This window comes from Cervus elaphus, chromosome 25 (genome assembly GCF_910594005.1).
Source record: "Cervus elaphus chromosome 25, mCerEla1.1, whole genome shotgun sequence".
Lineage (NCBI taxonomy): Eukaryota > Metazoa > Chordata > Mammalia > Artiodactyla > Cervidae > Cervus > Cervus elaphus.
Window position 1 is genome coordinate 26447153 of NC_057839.1, and position 20985 is coordinate 26468137.

Here is a 20985-nt window from a genome sequence, read left to right on the forward strand (position 1 = left end):
GTTTGGGCGAACTCCAGGAGATGGTGAAGGACAGGGAAGCCTGGAGTGCTGCAGTCCATGGGGTCGCAAAGAACTGGACGGAATTGAGTTATTGAACAAGTGTGTATCTGTGAATCCCAAACTCCTAATTTACTCTGCCCCCCTTTTGCCCTTTGGTAACCATAAGTTTGTTTTCTATGTTTGTGGGTCTATTTCTGTTTTGTATATAAGTTCATTTGTATCATTTTTTTTTTAGATTTCACATATAAGCGATATCATATGATATTTGTCTTTGTCTGGTTTACTTGGTATGATAACCTCCATTGGTAATCAAGATTGCAGGGAGAAATATCAATAATCTCAGATATGCTGATGACACCACCCTAATGGCAGAAAGTGAAGAGGAACTAAAGAACCTCTTGATGAAAGCGAAAGAGGAGAGTGAAAAAGTAGACTTAAAACTCAACATTCAAAAAACTAAGATCATAACACCAGGTCCCATTACTTCATGGCAAATACATGGGGAAACTATATAAACAGTGAGAGACTTTATTTTCTTGGGCTTCAAAACCACTGCAGATGGTGACTACAGTCATCAAATTAAAAGACACTTGCTCCTTGGAAGAAAAGCTATGACCAATCTAGACAGCATATTAAAAAGCAGAGACATTACTTTGATGACAAAGTCCATCTAGTCAAAGCTATGGTTTTTCCAGCAGTCATGTATGGAAGTGAGAATTGGACTATAAAGAAAGTTGAGTGCCAAAGAATTGATGCTTTTGAACTGTGGTGTTGGAGAAGACTCCTGAGCGTCCCTTGGATTGCAAGGAGATCAAACCAGTCAATCCTAAAGGAAATCAATTCGGAATATTATTGGAAGAACTGATGTTGAAGCTGAAGCTCCAATATTTGGCCACCTGATGTGAAGAGCTGACTCCTTAGAAAAGACCCTGGTGCTGGGAAAGACTGAATACAGGAGGAGAAGGGGACGATTGAGGATGAGATGGTTGGATGGCATCACCGACTCAATGGACATGAGTTTGAGGAAACTCCAGAAGATGGTGATGGATAGGGAAGCCTGGTGTAATGCAGTACATGGCGTCGCAGAGTTGGATACGACTGAGCGACTGAACTGATTGGTAATTTAGACATAAGGATAGGTGTTTGTCTCATGTAACTTTTTAGAACTTTTAAATACCATAAAACTGAATATATCAGGGCAAATATTAGTATTAAATTTTTCTAATCAGAGGAGGGGGATAGATTCACTTTTTAAAGAACAGTTCAACCTTGAACAATGAGGGTTTGAACTGCTGGGGTCCACTTCTACTTGTTTTTTCCCACTAAAAGCATACTACAGCACTACATGATCCCCATTTGGTAAAATGCATGGATGTTGAACCTAGGGTAAGTAGGGTCGACAGTAGAGTTATTCTTGGGTTTTCAGGGAAGGATCAGCTCCCCTAACTGCTCAATTGTTCAAAGGTCAACTGTAGTTCACATTATCGAGGACCCAAAAAATTACAGAGTGGTGTCATGAACCTGTAAGAATAGTGGCGGGAAAATTAATCCTATAACCCACCTCCATCCTCAGACAAGCTTAAAACACAGAAAGCATGGGGGGCATAGCTTGCGTGTTTCCTAAACTCTTGCTTACTTTTTGTCCTCTGTTCATTTGCTTATTCAAGCAATTTAACATAAAAACTTACGTGTGACTTCATTGTGCCAAGTGTAGCTCTAGGAACTGGGGATACAGAGCTGAAGAAGGCTTATACACTTTGCTTTAAAGGAATTAACCAGTTATATCAGTAGAGGTATGAGATTTAACAAAGAACAAAATTGGCGGTTGTGAACAGAAAAGCAGTTAAAAGGTGAGAGAAGGGAGAATTTTCTTGATTTCCAAAGCAGCAAAAGAAGGTAGATTCTGATTAAAGACCAGTAACTGGATGGCAATCCTACCCAAGATTTTTTTTTTTAAAGAAATATATATATGATGCCTTTAATGGTACAGATATTTTATAGAAATTTAACTTTATCTCTGGTGATATATATATTTTAAGAGATCATTGAAGAAATAATTTGTGAGTATCCTAGAGAAGGGAAGTGGTGAACATCTGAGCCAAGAACAAGTCATGTGAGATCAGGTTCATTTCTTTGGTATTAATAGATTAGGGAACCATGGTTGATGTGGGGTTGAGTGGGTGGTAAGGAAGCAAAAATAATAGATGTGGATTCACAGAAATGTTTGTTTTAGAAACAATATGTATTGCATGTCTGCCTAGATCAGACAGTTGCATCTACATTTTTATATTTGATTACCATAAGCCTGTTAAGGAAATACTGTCAGCTGAGAAAATAAACAGAAAACTCAGGCCCGCCAAGCTTGACACTGAAGGAGTCTCAGTAAAAGAAAATCTTGGTGGAGCTGGTTTGCCTACCCATTAGGCTTCCAACTCTGATCCTAGGGATTCACTTCCTTTTATGGAGAGAAATACTCTCACAATGACCTTTTCTTACATTGGTAGACTGGCTCAATTATAACAGGAGACTTTCCCCTTAGTACTCTGCAGCAAAGCTAAAAAAGGGCTGGAAGCCATAAATAAGATTTTGGGAACCACAGGAGAAAACAAAATGGAAATAAACATAGAAAGGACCTGAAACTAAATAATATGATTTACAAAATAAAGTTTATTATTTACAAAATAAAGTTTATTCATCTTGAATTTGCAACCCACTGCAGAGATTATGATTTTCTCTCACTACTAGATTACTTCTTTTGAATGACTGTTTTCAGCACACTGTCATATATTTTCAAAAGTTTTTTTGCTTCCAGACACACTTTAAAGCTACAGAGTGCTTTAACCTATCTTGCTAGAACCTTATCTTCTTTGTTCATATAATTTAAAAAAATATTTACTTTTGGCTGTGCTGAGTCTTCGCTGCTCTGTGAGGGCTTTCTTTAGTTGTGGTGAGTGGGGGCTACTTGAGTTGCACTGTGCAGCTTCTCAGTGTGGTGGCTTCTCTTGTTGTGGAGCACAGGCTCTAGATGCATGGTCTTCAGTAGTTGCAGAATGCAGGCTAGGCAATTGCAGCTCACAGGCTCTAGAGCCCAGGCTCAGTTATGGCGCATGGGATTAGTTGCTTTGCAGCATGTGGAATCTTCCTGGACCAGGGATCAAACTCATGTCCCCTGCCATTGGCAGGCAGATTCTTATCCACTGCACCAACAGGGAAGTCCTAGGACCTTATCTTCTACTAGTCCTCAATGTGAGTTCCTTGTTTCACTGCCATTCCTACTCAAAGACTTCAGAATATGTCACTTGTTTTGCCTCTAAGCTCAAACCATTCTTCAACATCCATTCCAGCTACTCGAATTGTTTTTTTTTCCTCTGGACTTTGTGGTTTCAAGGACCAAAAATTCAATTAAATTAGCTCAAGTAAAAGGTTTTCTTAGAGTAATATATGTGATTTCTCAGAAATAGTCATCAAAGTACACAAGCCTTGTATCAGTTGTGAATATTTGAGACTTAAGCAATAATTTTCCCTTACATCAGAAAATATCTGGAGGTAGCCAAGTTGCTGGTTGTTCTAGTAGCTCAAGATTAGAAAGACCAGGGTTTCTCTTCTTCACCTTTCCCTCATGATCACAACATGGCTGCTGTAACTCAAATACTGTTCAAGGAAAGCAGAAAGAAGAGGGAAGGAAAACCAGTGTTTTTCTTTGGTCAAGAAAGTAAAAATTTTCACAGAAATCTTCAGTAGACCTCTGCTTACATTACGTTTACAATAACTCTGGCACATAGCTGCTCATAAAGGCAATGAGATGACAAGTCACATATTGGAAGGAAAAATTTATAACATAAAGAATTGCTATCAAGAATATACAAAGAACTTCTATAGTTTGATAAAAATAAGAAAAACAATCTAATAGAAAAATAGGCAAAAACATGATTATGTAATTGACAGAAGAGGAAATATTTTTGGTAAATAAATTTAGGAAAAGGTGCCCAACCACATTAGTGATCATGCAAATGTAAACTAAGACTACATTGAAATAGACACTGCATCTATTAAATTACCAAAAATTAAGCACTCTCAAAATTTTAAGTGTTGATGTAAATATGGAGTCGTATCTACCACTGGTGAGGGGTAGGTAAGATGGTATAATGCTTAGTAATACAATTTTGGATTTTCTAGTGAAGTTGGATGCTTGTATACCCCATGAAAGTAGTTCCACAGCTTTCCACACAGGAGACATGTATGTGAACGTTCACAGCAGCATTATTTGTAATAGCAAGATTGGCAATAACTCAGGTGGCCATTGTCAGAAGAATGAATAAAATGACACATTTATATGATATACCTGCAATGATTGCAGCAACATCAATGGGTATAAGAAATGAGTGAAAAAAATCAAGGGCAGAAGACTATATATATGGCATATATTTTTAAAAGATAAAATACAAGATGGCTAAACAATGCATATTTTCAGTGACATGTACACATGTGGCCATGTGTTTTTCCACATGGAAAAAACAAAGAAAGAACAAGATAAACATAAAATTCAGGATAGTGGTTACCTCTTCTGAAGTAGAGTACAAGAGAGGGACTGAGCATATAGGTAGATTCAGTGATACCACAATGCTCTAGGCACTGAGTAGTGGATTCCCAGTCATCCACTATTATGTTTTATAACTTACTTATAGATATATTTATGTATCAAACATTACATAATAAAAAAATTTAATAACAAATAATTTTGACAATAAATACAAAAAGGATTATAGCAGACTGTAAAGTTTTTTGGATGAGGGAGACACATGTACTAGGGAACCAGACATTTACATTTTTAATTGTTTTAGTTTCACAAAACTTCTTGAGTATAATAAAAACTATATTTGATTCAGTCCAAGTAGGGAGAAAGGACATAATTACATACAAATACTCTAAGGGAATTTATTCACTAAATTTTTTAAGGTGAATATCATCCACTTTGCAGAAACTTTATAAAATAAAAAGAAGCAAGTATTGTTGGAACAGACAGGAGACTTACCAATAACATTATGTTAAAGAATAGTGAAAGAAAAGGAGTGGGGACAGAAGTGAGAATACACAAACATTTAAAGAGAAACTGAAATGGACGGTGCAGATTATAGTCTCCTTTTCAAAATGCGTAGTAATACAAGAAGAGAGGAAATTAGTTTCTCATTTCTTCAGAGATTCTTCAGGACTATTCTTCCCAAGTGCACTCTACTTTGCTTTTATATTTGATACCTGTATTACACAAAGAAAAATACAGATTCCAGGACAAATTTTTATTAAACATTTAAAAAAATCTCTAAGGTTTCATGTCCAATCCAGGGACACACTAGAATCTACCCCCAAGGGGGTGTTAATGATGTCACTATATAAAAATTGTCTTTTTATTATTTTCACTATCATTTCAAGGTTATTTAACTCATTCTCAATTCCAGTGATCATACTAGAAACTAATCATAGAAAATAAACCAAAACAATCCATACTCCTTCCAAAAAGTAACAAAACCTCCCACTTCCCAAAACAAAATGACATTTCTTAATCATTCTTTCAATTGAGGACTTACTGCTTATATGCACATAGTGCACATCCCTTTTAAAATCACATGGCGCGACAATGCATTTTAGTGGACTTTTTTGATTTTTTTTTTTTTTGGCCACACTCAGCAACTTGTGGGATCTAAGTTCCCCAACCAGGGATTAAACCCAGACCCTAGTCAGTGAGTGTGGAGTCCTAATCACTGGACCGCCAGGAAATTAATTCCCTGTTGATTTATTTTTAAAGCTATTATTTGTAACTCCTCCAAAAAGCAAAACATACTGTCTTCTTCATTACCTTCTCACCTAAGAAAATGGCTGTTGATGTGGGGGAGAGACAGGAAAGAACAATGTAACTATCACCCTCCTATGAAGTGCTTCCAGGGCTCTCAGGTGTAATCCCCGCCCCTTTTGTGTGCCACCTGTACACTTCTGGGGAGAAAGTCCAAAGCGGTTAAGTAGAGTTTTCAATTTGTCTAACGTCTTTGATGAAGGTAAGATATGAATGTGGGGGAAAGTTACCAATGGTTAACATCTGTAGAGGGTTTAATCTTTTGGAAAACACTTTCATATTTATTTTTTTCCGGGCTTCATCACTTCTTGACTGAAACACACAGCAGGGATTATCAACATCCTGATGTTACAGGTTACTTTGCTAGGGTCCTACGGGAATGAGGGGTGAGTGAAATAAACTCGTTTTGCCACTTGTGAAAATGGTGAGGTACAGTCTATTTAAAACGATTCCAATAGGGGATCATAACTTGTAACAGGAGAAAGAAATTGTGCTCAACCTCGAATACAGCAAAGACACCGGAAATTTATTATAGCCAACAAACAAGAAGAGTGAGGGGGTTAGTGGATGAGAAATTAAGACAAAACATTAAGGACAGGAGGATACTTGCTTCAAGGCAGGTCCGAGGTCTTATATACTAACGGACTTTATATATAAACGAATCTGATCGCATAGGCAAGGTAACCAGATACTATAGGTGCAAGGATGACTTCGCAGAATTCACGCTAATACGGGGCTCTCCCCGGCCAGATTCGAAGGCCTCAATAGAGGCCTAGGCGAGTAGAGGGCTGGGAGGAGCCTGACTAAAGTCTGGACAAGGAGAGAGAGACTGTCACCGACAACCCCGTTTCTCTTTATTACCCAATCCCCATGGATGAGAAGAGCTGGCAGGCAGCCGGGGTGGGGTTGGGTCGTTCTTTCTCCGAAGCAGCAATGACGGGCGACCAGACATCATTAGGCCAGGTTCGGCGACACCAGCAGAATGCGTGTCTGAACAACGTCCCTCGCACTGCACGGGAGGTGCCCACACGCTCCGCCCGTCCGCCGCGCGTCCCACTTGAGGGGCGGGCTCCGCAGGTCGGGACTGGAGGCGCCGATTGGCTGACGCGCCCGAGCCGGGGTTTCCCGGCCCCGCCCCGTCGTCCCTCACTGGCCGCCCCACCGCCGCCGCCGCGCTCCCTCAGCCCGCGAGGCCGCGCGCAGGCAGGTCCCGCGCTGCCCCGCGGGAGGGGCCTACCGGTCCCCATCCTTAAAGCACGAGTCCGGACGCCCCGCCTGTTGGAGAGGGCTCCTGGCTGTGGACAGCCAACAGCCGGGGCGGGCCAGGGCCGACCGAGGAGGGCCTGAGGCTACGGAGCCGCCGCGGCTGGCACACTAGCGTCTCGGCCCGGATCAAGTGGTTGCGGGAGCTGTGAGGGGAGGGGTCGTGGGCGCCATTGCTGCCCGTCAGAACGCTGCGGGGGTCTCCGTCAGCCCTAGCTGCTCTCCCCTGGCTGGGAGGAGCCGTCGCCAGTCCCCGGTCCGGTCTCCTGAATCGGGTGCCTCCTCTGCCATCCGTGCGGAGACCATGTTTGACAAGACGCGGCTGCCGTACGTGGCCCTCGATGTGCTCTGCGTGTTGCTGGGTACGTATGCGCCGCCGGCCCGAGGGGCGTGTGCGCGCGAGCCCGGGGTGGGGTGCATCGGTGGGGTGCGGGCGTGTGTCCACTGGGAGGTGACTCGCCGGGAGTCGCGGACGGGCGTGGGGGGGTGTGTGCCTGACGCGCGAGCCTTGCCCGGCTGGACGCTGGGGGCGGCTTCCGCTGCCGGGGGACCCCGCTTCGCAGCCCGCATCCCCGCGTGGCCGCTGCTGTCAGTCTGCCTTTCTGTCGCCCGCTGGTGCGCTGAGCCCACCCTGCTTGGATGCTGTTCACGCCTCTGCGCTCCATCCCTTGCTCTCCTGTCCTCTGTTTCCAGTTTCACTCCCAGCAGAGAGGATGGGCTCCTCCCCTCTCTGCTGTAGGGAAGCCTGGTGGTCACTGGCTCATCAGGTTTGGTGACAAAACCGGAGGGTTTTGATGCACTGGGAATTCTCAGTAACTGGCGCCAGTGCCAGGTTTATCTTCCTTGTGGGAAGCAGTTTTAAGTTTTCGTCTATAAAAGGTTAGAACGCTCCTAATTAGAAGGTGTTACCGGCTTGTAAATTGTCGGGCTGTAAGTGGGTGTGATGATGCCAGGTTTCTGCCTATAGGTTTGAAGGAGCTTGCTTTTGAGGGGGATGGGGTGGAGGTGGTGTGCCCCAGACCTGCTGTTTCCTTCTCTGCACAGACCTCGTCATTGTGTAGGTTTCCATCTCCTGTGAGAGTCCACGAGGAGCACTGGACATTTCTTTGGCTGCAGCGAATTTGGCGTTGTCTTTCTGACGGAAGAGTTCAGTCGTAGGGCTTCTGGTCGCCAGTTGCTCTTTTCTTTTGACAAAAAAGAATCGAAGTCATCTGGATAAGGGCTAGGCATTGGAAGGAGAGATTTTCACCGTCTTCATATGTATTGTGTAGAGCAGTATCTTTGAACTATTTATATGTTTTGGAAAAAACTACTTACCAGAAGACCTGCTCGATGTTCAGGTAGTCGTCCTCATGTTTGAGTATCGAAGTAATAGTATTGGCGAGCTCTCAGCGTTGGAGAGCTGTGACTTTAGCATCCTAGACGCAGGTCTGCATAATGGCTTTTCGGTGATAGGAAACTTCCTCTGCTTTTAATCCAGTATCCCTCTCCCCTGCCTCAAACCTGACCATTTAGGTGCTTGTAGTCTTGCCGAAGTTGTATAAATTGTGTTACCTGTTTTTTGAGGAAAAATCTTGCTTATGAAACATCTTTATTGTTTACCAGGACATTTCCTATATAGCCCCACAGTGAATTTTAGGAATTCCGTTTAGGAAAGGGAAACACGATTTTGGAACACTATTTTTATAAAAACACAAGTGATCCTTTCAGATGTTCGGACTTATTCATAATTACATTAGGTATATTTAGATTTATTGGCAATGAAAAGTTTACCTTGGTAAATAGGTTATCTTTTAAAATGTATTTAAATTTATACTCAGTGTTTGTGGAGCTTTGTTAAATTTCATTTATATTAGTGAGGGGAGAGGAAAAAGTTCAGTCAGAAGTGATTTTTAAAATTCTAATATATTGGATATTAGCCTATCATTGCCACATACTATACTGTCAGAATTATATATAAAGTTCCCATTTTTTCTACCTTGTCCAGTTATTAATTCATGAAACAAATGCGTTTTTTCTTTGGGCCAAGCACTGAACCAGGATAGATGAAACGTAATACTGCTCTCAGGTAGCTCAGTGTTATTAAACACAGAGCCATGTGCTAAATCTATGTTTTGTTTGTTTTAATTCATGTGTATTTGAGGAAACTATTTGCAGTACAACTTTATAAAATTGTGGGTTTTTGTAGTCTATTTTCAACATGCTGCAAGCATCAGGTAACTATCCAATAGAATTAAGAGTAATTTTATTGCTAACTTGGCCTGACAGTTGTAGAATTTATGATGACTCTCAAAAAAGATAAAATTGTTATTTCTGATTTTAAAATCTTTGGTTGGAAAAAGCTTGTTTAGGAGACTTACGCATTAAGTATCAGTATCAGATCTATTTGAAAAGTACCTGATCTATTTGAAAAACATTTTGTCTGTTTTTGTATTGCTGGAGTTTTAAAATAATTCATTGTATTGTCAAGATAAGCTCAGAATTCCCTTTTCATGAATAGAAAGTGAAATACTGGCTTATTTTAATTTGGTATATAAGATGAAATTAGGTTTAATAGCATCAATATTCTGTTACAAACAACAGTGAAGGAGAACAGTGATGCTAGAGATACAAAGTATTTTCATGCTGAGTTTTGGGAGATTATATGTTTTTATTGAAAAACTCACCTTTCTAGTGGGGTCTATGAGTCATTTTATTTTATTTATTTTTAAACTTTATGGCTGAGCTGCACAGCATGCAGGATCTTAGTTCCCCAACCAGGGATTTAACCTGTACCCCTTGCAGTGGAAGCAGAGTCTTAACCACTGCACTGCCAAAAAGTACCCTTTAAGGGTCATTTAAAGTTTTATTTTTATTCATCTTACTGACAGCAGGAGGTTGGCAGCCTTTAAAATAGTGGTAGCTCAAAGAGGGTTATCAACTTGGTATTAACTTTTTTCTTTTTCTTTGGAGAACTACAGGTAAAAGTTGACTATAGCAACAGAAAGATGATTAAGCAGATCATAAGTACAGGGTTATGTGAAAGTGGTTCTTAATTATAATGTGAATATGTTCCAGGTTCTGTTAATGATCACCCAACATCATGCAGTGTATCCATTTAATATGATGATGTTATGTGATTGTGTTACATGGCTACTTTATAATATTACAGAAAGTGATGTCTGCTTAAATGATAAACATGCCTGTATGTAAGGGCGCGGGTGTGTGCATGCTTACACACGTGTAAAAGCATTTCTATCCCAAGTCAATATTATCACCACTATGAAACATGATTTCCTCCATATAATATACCCAAATTATTACTTCCTTCAGTAATAATTGGTCTCTTCTTGGAAAAAGAGTGAGAATTTTGAGAGATGATGTGTATTTGATTCCTTTCTGAGATGGAGTGTGGTCTTGCCAACTTTCTCTGGCTCCTTTGATAATGAGTTCTATGATTGTAGAAAAGGCCATAAATATCACCTGAGCACACAAGAAAAGCTGCTGTACAGAGAATCAAGTGGGCTGATGTGAAAGCTGTGTTTTGCTTATTGTGTTAAACCACGTCCTAAATAAAACTTAATTGCTGAGAGTCATTTTAGATTTTATGCACTCTGGCATTAGGCTGCCAATGAATTGATTCAGTGTACATTGATTGGAGGTTAACTCTGTTCCAAGTTATGTTAGGTGCTAAAGATAAAGATGAATTAGAAAGTCTGTGCCCTCAAGGAGCTTAGGGTCTAATGAGGGAGAAACAAACAAGAGGTTATAATACATCATGATAAATGTAATAATAGAGGTATGGAATAGATGCTCTTTGAGTACAGAAAAAAGAGTTGTGCTATAAATGATCTATCATAGATAAATGGGTTGTCTGTTTTTGTTTAGAGATGCAGAAATGACAAATGTTACCCCAGGAGTACTCTTAGAATCTTTTCTTTTTTTTTTTTTTTCTCTCTCAGCTCAATACAGGGCAGTGGGAACCCAAGTAAGTACCTGTGTGTATGACTTTTTTGCAAGTATCGCGTGATGCCTGGAAGATTTAGGTGGAACCGGCAGAACCTTTTTATGTCCTGAACTTTGCTGGGTAACGGTCATTTGGAATATCTTTCTGTGTTGTACATTCTTTTGCTCCTCTAGATCGTTTCTCCAGCCTGCGCTATGCTGTGGAAGGCTAGCGCTGTGGACTGCAACTAGGCTGTTGCTTTTTGTTTCTGGTTGACTTTGACCAGTGGGACAACAGCAGGAGGCCTGGAAGAGCCAGTTTCTTCCTGCTGGATTTGCGTTGCCAGAGCTATTTTGTGTTCTGTGAGTAGGTCACAGCTTCTATTCAGTGGCCCTCTGTGCCAGCCAGCTACAGTTACAGGTCTTTCTGGGTTTTGGTAACCCTTTACTTGCTCCTTTAGCTTAGAGATGATAATGGCTTCCTGATGTTGCTGGTACCATTCCCTGCTGCTTTCCCTAAATCCTGCCTATACCTGTGAAGGTGGTTCCTTCATTAAATTCTTATTTAAATACCTTATTTGGTGCTGTTTTTTGCCAGGGCCCTACTGATAATACTCATGTTATGTCCAAGACCGATCTGAGGTGACTTCCCTTTCTGCACTTGACAGCAATTACACTGGCCCATAAAAGCAGATGATAACAGGAACTCATGGGCTCCAGCATTGGTTTTCTTAGAAGGGAGGGGGTCATGGTTTCCTCAGCATACTGCAAAGATGGTATGACCTTTATGCCAAATCAGAGTCAATAAATTTAGGGGAAAATCTGGCAGCAAAGAACACTGGCAGCCATACTAGGTGGTTGTGTGTGCGTTCTAAGTTGCTTTCGTCGTGTCCGGCTCTTTGCTACCCCAATGGATTATAGCCTGCCAGGCTTCTCTGTCCATGCAGGTTCTCCAGGCAAGAATACTGGAGTGGGTTGCCATGCCCTCTTCCAGGGGATCTTCCTGACTCAGGGATTAAACCCGAGTCTCTTATGTCTCCTGCAACGGTAGGCAGGTTCTTTAACACTAGTGCCACTTGGGAAGCCCCAGGTGATTGTGGAATCCCGTTACTTATTCTGTTTCAGTAGTTATGCTGACTTTATTCTGCCCCTTAAGTATTACCCGCAAGGAATGCTCCTTTTCCTGATCTCAGTTTGGGCCATTTTCTCAAAGGAAAGTCAGATATTTGATGAAAGAGTCTCCCTTGCTAACAGTCTGCAGCCTTCCTTTTTCTCCTAACACTTATTTGTTTATTTACTCATTATTGGGTGAATTCACCCACACATTTGTTTTATTATCTAGGAGATGTTGGGAATTCTGTTAGATACCAAAGAGGTAAATAAGTAAGTAAATAAATAGGACAGTACTTATCCTGATTACTTGCCATTTCAATTTCTGTTAACTTCTATTAAGCTAACTTCTTTTGCTTCTGATTAAAGTTGACTGTGTTTGTTTCTCTGTTTTACATAACTTTGGTCTTTCCTCCCAGCCACTGAGAGGGGAAGGAATCTCAAAAAATGAACAAAAATTTGTCAATCTGGCATATTCTTGGGTCAGACTGGCCTCCTGTTGCAAGACTTTTTCTACCTTTAAATGGCTAGTTTGGAACAAAAGCAGAGGCCTGGAGAAAATTGATAGTATTTGGCTCTAATTGACTTTATACGGTTGACTTTAAACTTGAATTTACCTTGCTTGGATGAGAGTATGGAAATATTCAGAAAACATTCCCCTCTATAGCTTTTGTGAAAAGTAATTTTTTCCTTTATATTCTGTTTGAATTAAATCCTTTTGGAAACTCATGGACATGCCATAATCTTTGTTAATTTCTTTTTGCTTAGTCATTTTTGGCTGAATTCTACCAAAGTTTCCTGTGTATTACTCAGCTTGTGGAATTATACTAATTCGTTTTGATAAGAAATTAAAGTTTAAATTGTTATTGTTTATCTGACTTAAAAATAAGCTGATAGAAAGTTACTAAAACCTACATTTTAAGCGAACTAGTTAACATGTAACTTTAGGTTTTTATGTTTTTTTTTAAATTTTTTGGCTGCTCTGGCATGTAGGATCTAGTTCCCCACCAAGGGATCGAACCCAGGCCCTCCTGCCTTGGCAGCATGGAGTGTTAACCACTAGACCACCAGGGAAGTCCCAAGAAACGATTTTTTTCCTCCCCCCCCCATGGCTTGTGGGATTTTAGTTCCCAGACCAGGGATTGAACCCGCATCCTTGGTAATGAGAGCCCAGAGTCTTAGTCACTGGAACACCAGGGAATTCCCTTATGCAAAGGAATTTTCCCTTATGCAAATATTGTTTCCTGCTAATTTACTGGTTTAATTCAGCATTTGGGATGGAAATATAGAGTCTGTGTTGTAAGCTAGTTAGGGATTATATAGGCACTGTCTTCTCCCTTATTTTCTTTCTGAAAAAGCATTCATTCAGGTATTATGAACAGTGGTTACAAGTAACTCTTTTCTTTCTTTTTGTCCCACCTTTTTGTTGTATGTGTGTGTGCTCAGTCATGTCCTACTCTTTGTGACCCCATGACTGTAGCCCACCAGGCTCCTCTGTCCATAATTTTTCAGGCAGTAATACTGCAGCAGGTTGCCATTTCCTTCTCCAGAGGATTTTCCTGACCTAGGGATCAAACCCCAGTCTCCTGCATCTCCTATGTTGGCAGGTGGATTCTTTACCACTGCTACTTGGGAAGTCCTTCTTTTTCTGCTTACATTATTTTTCGTTTTCACTTTTTGCTTCCTGCTTTCCTTCGCCCTTCAACCTTCTTGCTGTCTAGGTTTAAAGCCCAGATGGCTCAGACTGAGTTGTTTCGGTTTTACTTAACTGAAACTAATCTAACATTGGTAATGACTTTATAAACTATTGATTTTTCTTTAAAACATTAGATAGACAGCATAGTCTAGTGATGGACTGTGGATCCAAACTGTGTAGGTTCAGTTCCAGTTCCTCCATTTACTAGCTGTGCGACCTTAGGCAAATTTCCTCTGTGTGTGTCTGTTGCATCAACTGTGTAATGATAAAGTACCTACCTTGTATGGTTGTTGTGAGGCAAAATATAAAGGTCTTAGAGTAGGCCTTGCACTCATGTGTATAATATGATTGTCAAATAAAAGTAATCCTGTATAATCCTGCAATAATTAAAACATCATTATTTTAGTAAAAATAACATCAACATAGTTTTGTATTAGGAACAGAAACACAAACTTCAAACTGTTTCCTGTGAATACTCATGGAATGTCTTTGAAGCTTACAGAACATCTTGAAATAGTAGTGTCTTATCAGTCATGTGTAAAAACCACATATATGATCTTCAGGTAGTGGTAATCCCAGCTATGTTGGAAAATGATCTGTATAGTCTGTGGTAGAGTATAACTAAACAGATGGAAAAACTGTTACTTTATACAGTGGTTAAGTCCTGAATTTCAACTTCAGAAAATGGAGTTAGCCACACACTGGTCACCTTCACTATTTTTACTGTCCAGGCCTTGGAACTGATTGAGTCACCATATAAAAAGTAGACTTAATATTCCTAAAATTTTTGAATGACCTTAATTGTATTCCCTCATTTATGTGAATTCTGTTGTTTGATTTCCTACCTATGGTTAAGCAGGCAGCAAAGAAAAAACTATTGTGTAATACCTCTTCATACTCCATCTCCTCTTACTTCTGTTTTTTCAATCAGATATTTATTTATTGGCTGTGCCGTGTTGCTGTGTTGCTTGTGGGATCCTAGTTCCCTGACCAGGGATCGAACGCCGGCCCCCTGCAATGGCAGTATGGAGTCTTAACTACTGGATCTCCAGGGAATTACCTCAGCTATTTATTTTGACATATGTTAACCTGATACTATCTTTTATTTTTTGTGTTGTGTTTAATACAGTGTTATTGCTCAGTTGCTAAGTCGTGCCTGACTCTTTGTGACATCAAGACTGCAGCACACCACGCTTCTCTGTCCTTCACTGTTTCCTGGAGTTTGCTCAAGCTCATGTTCATTGAACTGGTGATGCCATCCAACCATTTTATCCTCTTTCACCCCCTTCTCCTCCTGTTCTCAATCTTTCCCAGCATCAGGGCCTTTTCTAATGAGTCGACTCTTTGCATCATGTGGCCAAAGTATTGGCGCTTCAACTTCAATATCAGTCCTTCCAATGAATATTAATATTGATTTCCTTTAGGAATACAATGTTGTTTTAAAATATTTGACTTTGTAACATCATTCACTTGTTTATTAGCTATTATGTGCTTAATGGGGCTTCTCTGGTGGCCCAGCTGGTAAATAACCCATCTGCCAATGCAAAAGATGCAGGAGACTCAGGTTCAATCCCTGGGTGGGAAAATTCCCTGGAGACGGAAATGGCAACCAGCTCCAGTATTCTTGCCTGGAAAATTCCATGGACAAAGGAGCCTGGCATTGCTGCAGTCCATGGGGTCACAAAGAGTTGTATACAACTGAGCACACATGCACAAACACACACATGTCTTAATATTTACAATGCTAGGAGTTGTAAATTTCATTGTGAAAAAGTAAGTAAAGTCTCTGTACTAATAATTACAGATGTTTGTGAATGTCGTGAAAGAATGAAAGCAAGGTTAGAAGAGAGTGAGATATTGAGGGGTGGTAATCTCAAAGAAGGCTTCTCTGAGGAAGGCATATTTGAATTCAGGTTTAAGAATGAAAGTAAGTTGGTCATGGAGGAGCTGAAAGAAGATGATTCCAGGCATAGGAAAGAGCAGGTGTTGAGGGGCAAAGGGCATTTGTAACAGAAAAGAGGCCGGTGTGGCTGGAATACAGTATGTATCCTAGTGTTCTTAATAGTGAATATTGTAGCTTATTTCTAAATGTCAAAGCGGATAATAATAACTGACATTTAGTGCTCACTATGTCTCTGTGTGGCTGTGAGGTCTATCAAAACCTGCTCAGGGAGGATAGCTTAGTTATCTTCATTCTGTTGATGGTGGAACTAAGGCCTAAAGTAGCTGGGAAACTCCCAGTGGAGCCCAGGTAAGAAGTAGCATGGTTGAGAATTGGGAAATGCATTTTTAAGAGTTACAACTTTTGAATTCAGATTGACTGTCCAGATTGAGAAATGAAGAGGGTAAGAGATGAGGGACCGAGGGAATTAATTGGCTGTAAAAGCAGTGATTATTTTAGGTGGGCTACATCTTTTATGACTATCTTTATTCCATATGATGTGGCTTCAGAGTCAGTTTGTGCTTATCATGTTTTGAGCATGTGTCTGCTGTCCAAAGGAGGCACTTTAATTTTTCATAAGTCAAACTCCTAATAACTACTAAGAATTTGCTAGGAGGGTATCTCATACTGGAAGATATAACTCATTTGCCCTGATCAGTAAAGTTTGTTGTTGTTTAGTCACTTAGTTGTGTCTGACTCTTTTGTGACCCCTTGGACTGTAGCCTGCCAGGGTCCTCTGTCCATGGGGATTCTCTATGCAAGAATATTGAAGTGGGTTGCCATTTCCTTCTCCATGGGACCTTCCCAATGCAGGGATCAAACCTACATCTCCTGTGTCTCCTGCATTAGCAGGTGGGTTCTTTACCACTGTGCCACCTGGGAAGCTCGATCACTAATATACTCGTAGATTTTTTTCTTCAAATAGCATTGTTGTTATAGGCAATTTTACCCAGGAAAGGAAGACCTTTGTACTTTATTGCATTTCATGTGAATCATGTGTGTAGAGTTTAGAATCACCTTTGGTAACTCATTCCACCAGATATAGTTAGAACCTCATGGTTTAGTTCTCAGTTGTCACTTCTTGGAAATGTTTTCCTGTGTCTTTTTTTCAGGGTGGGGTGCCTAGGAAAATGACATATAGGAAATGTGTAGCAGATGAGCTCTTGAGTTAATTGGCAGCTTGTTAAGCCAGGTTCTGCCTTGCCTTTTGGTTCATTTACGTCAGCAGGATGAGAGGGGTTGACTGTGTAGGTGCTGAGAGGTAAGTAAGAAGAAAACTATTCCTTATTCGGTGCATAAATGAGCCTTTGGTAAACGTTTTACATAAACTCATGAGATCATCACAAAACTGTGAAGTTAATAGGCTTGTTGTATGCCCTAGCACTGGTGATACAAAAATGGGTGAAAAAATAAAACTCATGGATCTCAAGTAGCTTCTTGCTTACTCTGGAAGACAGACTCATAACAAACAATGACAATACCATATGGTAAGCTGAGTGCCTGATATGTCATAGCACTTAGGTACTAAGAGTGAGTGAGACAGGGTCTCTGTCCCCAAGGGGCACACAGATGCTGTAAGTGGAGAGAAGTAGGTATTTTAATGAAGTCTGTCTGTGTTTCAGAACAATTTCTCCTGAGATCTTTGCTTTTACTTTCCAGGAAGGATACTGTAAACCTTGGGGAACATTACACTTTTGGTTAGTGCTAAATTCTGGAAATAATTCCTATAGATAGTTCCTAAGTGGTGAAATGAAAGTTGCTCAGTCGTGTCCAACTCTTTGCAGCCCCATGGACTATATAGTCCATGGAATTCTCCAGGCTAGAATATTGGAGTGGGTGGCTGTTCCCTTCTCCAGGGGATCTTCCCAACCCAGAGATTGAACCCAGGTCTCCCGCATTGCAGGCGGATTCTTTACCAGCTGAGTCACTGGGGAAACCCAAGAATACTGGAGTGGATATCCTGTCCCTTCTCCAGTGGATAGTTCAGAATCCGTCTTTATTACTGGGTGGAAACACTGTAATATGAGTGCTTAGGAAGTGTGTGATACATGGTTCAGTTCAGTTCAGTTGCTCAGTCGTGTCCAACTCTTTGTGACACCATGAATCGCAGCTCTCCAGGCCTCCCTGTCCATCACCAACGCCCGGAGTCTACTCAAACCCATGTCCATCGAGTCGGTGATGCCATCCAACCATCATCCTCTGTTGTCCCCGTCTCTTCCTGCCCCCAATCCCTCCCAGCATCAGGGTCTTTTCCAGTGATTCAACTCTTCGCATGAGGTAGCCAAAGTACTGGAGTTTCAGTTTCAGCATCAGTCCTTCCAGTGAACACCCAGGACTGATCTCCTTTAGGATGGACTGGTTGGACCTCCTTGCAGTCCAAGGGACTCTCAAGAGTCTTCTCCAACACCATAGTTCAAAAGCATCAGTTTTTTGGCACTCAGCTTTCTTCACAGTCCAACTCTCACATCCATACATGACCACTGGAAAAACCATAGCCTTGACCAGACGGATCTTTGTTGGCAAAGTAATGTCTCTGCTTTGTAATATGCTATCTAGGTTGGTCATAACTTTCCTTCCAAGGAGTAAGTGTCTTTTAATTTCATGGCTGCAGTCACCATCTGCAGTGATTTTGGAGCCCCCCAAAATAAAGTCTGACACTGTTTCCACTGTCTCCCCATCTATTTCCCATGAGGTGATGGGACCAGATGCCATGATCTTAGTTTTCTGAATGTTAGGCTTTAAGCCAACGTTTTCACTCTCCTCTTTCACTTTCATCAAGAGGCTTTTTAGTTCCTCTTCACTTTCTGCCATAAGGGAGGTGTCATCTTCATATCTGAGGTTATTGATATTTCTCCCGGCAATCTTGATTCCAGCTTGTGCTTCTTCCAGCCCAGCGTTTCTCAAGATGTACTCTGCATATAAGTTAAATAAGCAGGGTGACAATATACAGCCTTGACATACTCCTTTTCCTATTCGGAATCAGTCTGTTGTTCCATGTCCAGTTCTAACTGTTGCTTCCTGACCTGCATACAGGTTTCTCAAGAGGCAGGTCAGGTGGTCTGGTATTCCCATCTCTTTGAGAATTTTCCACAGTTTATTGTGATCCACACAGTCAAAGGCTTTGACATAGTCAATAAAGCAGAAACAGATGTTTTTCTGGAACTCTCTTGCTTTTTCAATGATCCAGCGGATGTTGGCAATTTGATCTCTGGTTCCTCTGCTTTTTCTAAAACCAGCTTGAACATCTAGAAGTTCATGGTTCACATATTGCTGAAGCCTGGCTTGGAGAATTTTAAGCATTACTTTACTAGCTTGTGAGATGAGTGCAATTGTGCAGTAGTTTGAGCATTCTTTGGGATTGCCTTTCTTAGGGATTGGAATGAGAACTGACCTTTTCCAGTCCTGTGGCCACTGCTGTTTTCCAAATTTGCTGGCATATTGAGTGCACCACTTTCACAGCATCATCTTTCAGGATTTGAAACAGCTCAACTGGAATTCCATCACCTCCACTAGCTTTGTTCGTAGTGATGCTTTCCAAGACCCACTTGACTTCACATTCCAGGATATCTGGCTCTAGGTGAGTGATCACACCATTGTGATTATCTGGGTCATGAAAATCTTACATAGTAGGCATTCAGATATTTTTTACATGAATGAGTAGGCAAGATACTTGAGTCAGTCACTCTTCTGGGGGTTGGAATTTAACTCTGTTACTAACTGTGTGACATTGGGCAGGTTGTTTCAACTCTCCATGAGTTTTGTCACCTAACGAGGAAAAAGATAATGATAATAGTGTCTTCATAGTGCTGTAAAATTAGATGAGATAATGTGAGAGAGTGTATGTGAAGTGTTTAACATAGTCCTGGTCTGTGCCGTTGTTGTTATCATTATCACTATTAAGATAATAACCCAATTTGGCCACTGATCCCCTCTGTTGTTTAAATATGATACCATGTACTGGTGAGTTTTCTTTTGGGACATTGTTTAGTGTAGTTACAGCTTCAGTTTAAACAGCATTTGAATTGGGACCTGGTTCATATTTCAGTTTTTCGTGCCCAGATCACTATGGGAGATGTTCTAATTACTTCTAACCTGTTTCTTTCTGGAATCAGATACCTCACTCAGATCTTATCGTTTTGCTTCTAGGTGAGCAGTGTTTCCACAGCTCATAGACAAGGTACCCAAATGAATGTCTGTAGTTGAGCAGACTAGAAATAGTAATAAACAAAGGTGTGTGTGACGTGGAAATGGCATGATTTGGGTAGTCGTAACTTGGTTCTCAAGTTTTAAAACATGAAGATTTTATTTCTTGAATATGAGCTAGTCAGAACCTAATAACTTGCAGTTCAGGCTGAAGTATGCCTGCAGTACAACTAAATAGAACAGGTTCTTCTCATAACTTCTCTTGATCAGTAAGAGTTTTTCCTTGTTTTCTTCCCATGAGGTTTTAGAAATAAATGTTTATAGTGGTCACATCCACCTGCAGTGTTCTGGGATAGGCCTAATTTTAGGATAGCCTTCCTCATAAAGGCAGTATGATTCTGTAATTAAATGTATGGCTAAATGTAATTAAAATTCATACTTTTATAATATTTTATATTTTAATATTATATATTTACAATATTTTTCTTTAAAAAGCCTATTTAAACAGTTTTTCAATTGAGCTGACGTTCCAATTGATTTCAAAAATATACCTAGCATAGTTATATAGTGCAGCAGAAGCAAGTGACATTTATTGTATTTTATGTTTTTAAAAAATGGCATTGATAAGAGAAAGAAATTTTGAATATGCTCCTTCTCCTATGTTGACTATGTCTGACCCAGTGGCCTAGTTGGAGAAGAGGTCTCTTAAATTGTGATGTTATCAAAACTTGTTAGGCAAATTATGGGTAATACTCAACTTTAGAGCTAATATTGGATATCTGTATGAATATGAGTGAGATTCTATGTTCTTCCATTGACTGTAATTTAATTACTAACCAAATAAAACAATGAATAAATTATCTTTTAAGAAGACAAGTTTTTTGCGTTAGACTTCCCCTCCTTGCCTAGGATTTGACATTGTGGATAATTTTCCACTGAATAACAATTTTGTTTATGTAATTTATTTAAAGGGTTCAAAGTGTAATCTGGTAGTGAAAGTGGTTGTCTTGGAAGTCACATTCTAGTTTTGCTTCCACTGTTCTCTCTGATCACATGGACAGG

The 20985-nt window shown here is 40.4% G+C and overlaps 2 protein-coding genes across 4 annotated transcripts in view; one reads left to right on the forward strand and one right to left on the reverse strand.

Annotated features, from left to right (window-relative positions):
• Nucleotides 1-3094: 3094 nt before the first annotated feature.
• Nucleotides 3095-7092, reverse strand: LOC122683585 (translation initiation factor IF-2-like). The gene is made up of 2 exons (XM_043887293.1): nucleotides 6707-7092; nucleotides 3095-3651 (listed from the first exon to the last, which is right to left on the reverse strand). Exons 1-2 carry the CDS (start codon nucleotides 7090-7092, stop codon nucleotides 3645-3647), a joined length of 393 nt encoding a protein of 130 aa, XP_043743228.1. The 3' UTR covers nucleotides 3095-3644.
• A 252-nt stretch (nucleotides 7093-7344) lies between these two features.
• The window catches only part of PLPP1 (phospholipid phosphatase 1), a 107860-nt gene continuing 94219 nt past the window's right edge, over nucleotides 7345-20985 (forward strand). Inside the window, exon 1 of one of the 3 annotated variants that reach the window (XM_043887290.1) lies at nucleotides 7345-7470. In XM_043887290.1, coding sequence (XP_043743225.1) covers nucleotides 7413-7470 — 58 coding nt within the window. In that variant the 5' untranslated portion in view covers nucleotides 7345-7412. Of the gene's footprint in view, nucleotides 7471-19305; nucleotides 19358-20985 lie in introns of those variants that run through there. The other 2 variants (XM_043887292.1, XM_043887289.1) reach the window with 2 other exon arrangements.